This window comes from Tribolium madens, unplaced genomic scaffold (genome assembly GCF_015345945.1).
Source record: "Tribolium madens isolate multiple individuals breed KSU strain unplaced genomic scaffold, Tmad_KSU_1.1 Scaffold_7;HRSCAF=85;Tcas5.2_LG10, whole genome shotgun sequence".
Taxonomy (NCBI): domain Eukaryota; kingdom Metazoa; phylum Arthropoda; class Insecta; order Coleoptera; family Tenebrionidae; genus Tribolium; species Tribolium madens.
The window spans coordinates 1377199-1381090 of record NW_025401050.1 but is presented as its reverse complement, the minus strand read 5'-3'; the positions used below and the strand labels follow the sequence as shown (position 1 = coordinate 1381090).

The 3892-nt window shown below is 29.8% G+C and overlaps 1 protein-coding gene across 1 annotated transcript; it reads right to left on the bottom strand.

The window, feature by feature from the left end:
* Window positions 1-1699: 1699 nt before the first annotated feature.
* Window positions 1700-3540, bottom strand: LOC123009649 (cytochrome P450 9e2-like). The gene is made up of 5 exons (XM_044406099.1): window positions 3341-3540; window positions 2749-3232; window positions 2248-2695; window positions 1935-2201; window positions 1700-1888 (listed from the first exon to the last, which is right to left on the bottom strand). The coding sequence occupies exons 1-5, from the start codon at window positions 3538-3540 to the stop codon at window positions 1716-1718; spliced, it is 1572 nt and encodes a 523-aa protein (XP_044262034.1). The 3' UTR covers window positions 1700-1715.
* Between the last annotated feature and the right edge of the window lie 352 nt (window positions 3541-3892).

The following is a 3892-nucleotide window of genomic DNA, read 5'->3' as shown; positions in this document are numbered from 1 at the left end:
AAGAGTTTTAAAGCCAATGCATTAGAAATTTTACTTTTAGAAATTAGTATAAAGAAGGATGTCAAAATGTTTATTATACTTTCGAATAGTTTTATGTTTGTATTATTATATCAAATTTGTTATTTATGTTTGAATATAAAATTATCATGATTATTCACGTTTTTATAAAATTGTTGAGTGACTGTTATCATCGTATCTCTGATACTTATTTTCATTGAATCACTTCCTTTCTGTCGAAAAATGATGCTCATCATTTAGAAAGAAATTTAATTTTTCTGCATTTAGAACTAAAATGAATCTGATCAGAATTCTCCATTTTTGGATCTGCTGCAATCCACAAATTACATGATTTTTTTCTCACAAAAAAAATTCATTATTATTGTAAAAAAACTACAGCCAAGGGATAAAGATAAAAACTAATAATAAAAAATTTAAGACTAAATTTATTTATTAAAAATTACAATTATTAAAACAGTTGTTTGTATTACAAGGCCATTTTGCAAGATTGCAAGTGTGAGCGAAGTTCACTTGCAGTTGTAAAACAGTTTCTGGCCGTGTGAAACACACACGTCCGACCAACTTTAGATTTTTTCAAAAGGATCAAATTTGTTCAAGATTTAAGTACTGAGCATTTCGGTTAATTGCACAAATTGGAATTATTATCATAATAAATAGATAATTATTGTCATAAAATTTAAATGGTCCTTTGCATGATGGCTTGTTTGGCTTAATTACAAATTACAAACAAACCCTTTGTTACATAAACGATTGGTTTGAAAGCCAAGAGACCACAGTCTTAGACTTTCAGTAAAAAAAATATCAGAAACTATAAAAAAATAAAAACAAAGGTAGGTCCTCACCACACATGACTTGGTCGAGATATTTCATCGATTGTAAATTTAACAATGTGGGAAATTTTTTCTTGATTTTCTTTAAGTACCTACGGAATCGATTTCCTCTTGGAGCTTCTTTTGAGCGTCAGGATTTACTGTTCATCACTCATTCCGAAAGAAAACTATCAAATGTTTAATACCAATTCGTTTAATCAATGTTAAATCTCAAATTAAGGTGCTGGAATTCTCATTTGCATATAACCCATATATCTATAAAGTTTTCCAGTTTTTTGAAATAAATTTAACAAAAATACTTGTTTTTTTGAAATAATGTGTGTTTCTTCTGAGCAACAACAGGCCTCATACTTCCAATGAACGATTATGATAGATCATGAGAAATGTTTCTTTATTCCTAAAAATGTGCCATTTTTATCAGTTTGGAGTAAATTAGGACACTCAGTATTACATCTAACACTATAGATAACATTTTGTTGGTGACAGATTTTAGATTTGTTTTATTTGATAACAACTCTCTTAAAACAAGAAATTGTATAAATCATTACCTATCGTACGTTTTAGTTAAGATTTTAATATTAATTCTTTCTAGGTCTGTACCGATGATAAATCCCTTTTTTCAAAACCAGAGTACTGCTGATCGGGCAAATTTACTGTTTTATTTTTAACAAGTATTTTCGAAAAATAATATTAAATTAAAATAGTTTGTTATTTTATTACGTAAAGTTTTATTGACCAACGAAGATTCATGTTAGGGACTTAAATGAGTCGGTAAAATATAGCTTTTTTGGGATAGTATACAAAAAAGTTTCTTATTTTTTCACTTGTTTTATTTTCATTTTCATTACATTTTCAATACTTTTTTAATCACCTCATCTGTCTGGATTGGAATGTAAGGTGAATCCCTTCTTTTGGAGTAATATTTCCATTATTTGGACTTATTTTAAGCGGAACCACTGTCTTGTCATTTGTTACTATATCACATTTTGATAACAAATGGAAGAATAAAGTTTTTATTTCCAACAAAGCAAACCTCGAACCTGAAATTTGCGTTAAAATTTTTCATTTAATTTTTTTTTTTCGTACCAATGCAATTTCTTGGGCCAACGCCAAACGGCATATACGTCCCTGGCACAATTTTGGCTTTATTTTCGTCACTAAATCGTTCAGGATCAAATTTATCTGGATTTGGGAAATATTGAGGGTCTCGATGTATTCCATAAATAGGTATAATTGTTGTCACACCTTTCTCAATCGTAAATCTCCTTTCGGGTGGCTTGGTTGGCTCAATTACAAAGTCTTGATTACAAAAACGATCAGTTTGTGGAGCTGGAGGCCAAAGTCTTAAACTTTCTGCAAAAAAAATTAAAAAAAAATAAGGACAGCTGGAGGTACTTACCACACACGACTTGGTCAAGATATTTCATCGATTGAATCACGTTGTACGAAATTTTTCCTTGATTTTCATCAAGTACATAATCGATTTCCGCTTGGAGTTTTCTTTGAACATCTAGATTTGTAGCTAGTTCATGTGCTAGAAAACTAGCACCAGTTGAAACAGTATCAAAACCGGCAAAAAAGAAAATTAGAGCTTGAGCAACCATTAAGTCTTCTGTAAGTTCCATCTGTTTGGTGTTTTTGCCAATGTCTGATTCTTCAACGGTGGCAAAACCATCATTAGCTTCGTTATTGTTATCATGTTTGAGTTTGCCTTTACGAGCTTCCATTAGAAGATAAATCAAATCTGGACGAATAATCTCCTGATTTTCTCGTGTGTGTATATTGTCAATGATAATATTTCTGAAGAAATTCATAACTTTTTGATTAAAAACAGGTAATTTAAAAATCTGAAATTTGCATATTAAACATTTGTTGATACTACAAAATTGCTGTTATTTACCTCAAAAATTTGAGGAAGTGATTGTGCCAAAAGCAATTTAATTAATTGAAAACCTTTGAACGAAGTCAATGATTTGCCCATTAAATAAAATTCGTTATTAGGTTCTTTCAAAGAATTAATTTGAATCCCAAATGCTGCTGTAGCAATCACGTCGTTGGTAAATTTCGAGAAAATATCCTTAACTTCAACATCTTGTTCTTTGTCTTGAAAATGTCTAGCAAAATTTTCAGCACATTCGTAAATCAAATTGTACATATTTTTCATTTTACTGCTAGTAAAAGCTGGACTTAGAGTTGCTCTCATTTGTTTCCATTCTTCTCCTTGTAAAATACCCAAACTTTTATTGAACAAGGGTTCAGTTTTAACAGCAGGTATAGCGAGATGGTCGCGAAAATTATCAAAAGCTTTCACTCCGATTTGTTTAATCAAATCCAAGTCTCTTATTAAAAGAGCTGGATTTCTAAACTGCATGTAACCCACGTATCTAAAAAAAATCACAATTATTAACTTCATTGAGTGATTTTATTTTTTTTCTTGGCATTTTGGTCTTGTACCATCTTCTTAATTAAATGAGAAACTTAGAAAATCATACCTGTCATTTTGATATTTTTTGTAAATATCAGCAGATATTTCATTTAAATTTTTCTTCTGAATTACAGAATCCCACATACTTCCTACTAGAGGCCATGCTGAAACATGAGTGATATTTCTTTCCTCCCAAAAACTTGCCGGTTTTATTAGTTTGTAATAAATAAGAGCGCTTAATATCACGGTTAGGATTATAGTCAACATTTTGATAAAGACTGATTCTCTGTAGACTCGAGTTGTTTATTTATAGTATTATCACCAGTTAGTGACTCAAGGTACTCATAGAAAGATAAGAAAACTAAGAGTGTGAAACCGCATGACACAGCCACTTCGGCTAAGTTGGGTAAATCTTCGTGATGTACACAATTTTAACAATTTATTTAAAAAAACTATTCGTTAATTTTTTTTTTATTTAATTAGAAGTCATTTTTAGAACATAATTTTTAATCAAGAAAATATAGATCTGTCAATAAGAAATTACTACCTAGGATTTAAATTTTTAGGAAAATTACGTTTTTCATGTTGTTTGTAACTAGAATTTTCTGAAATTTTGAAT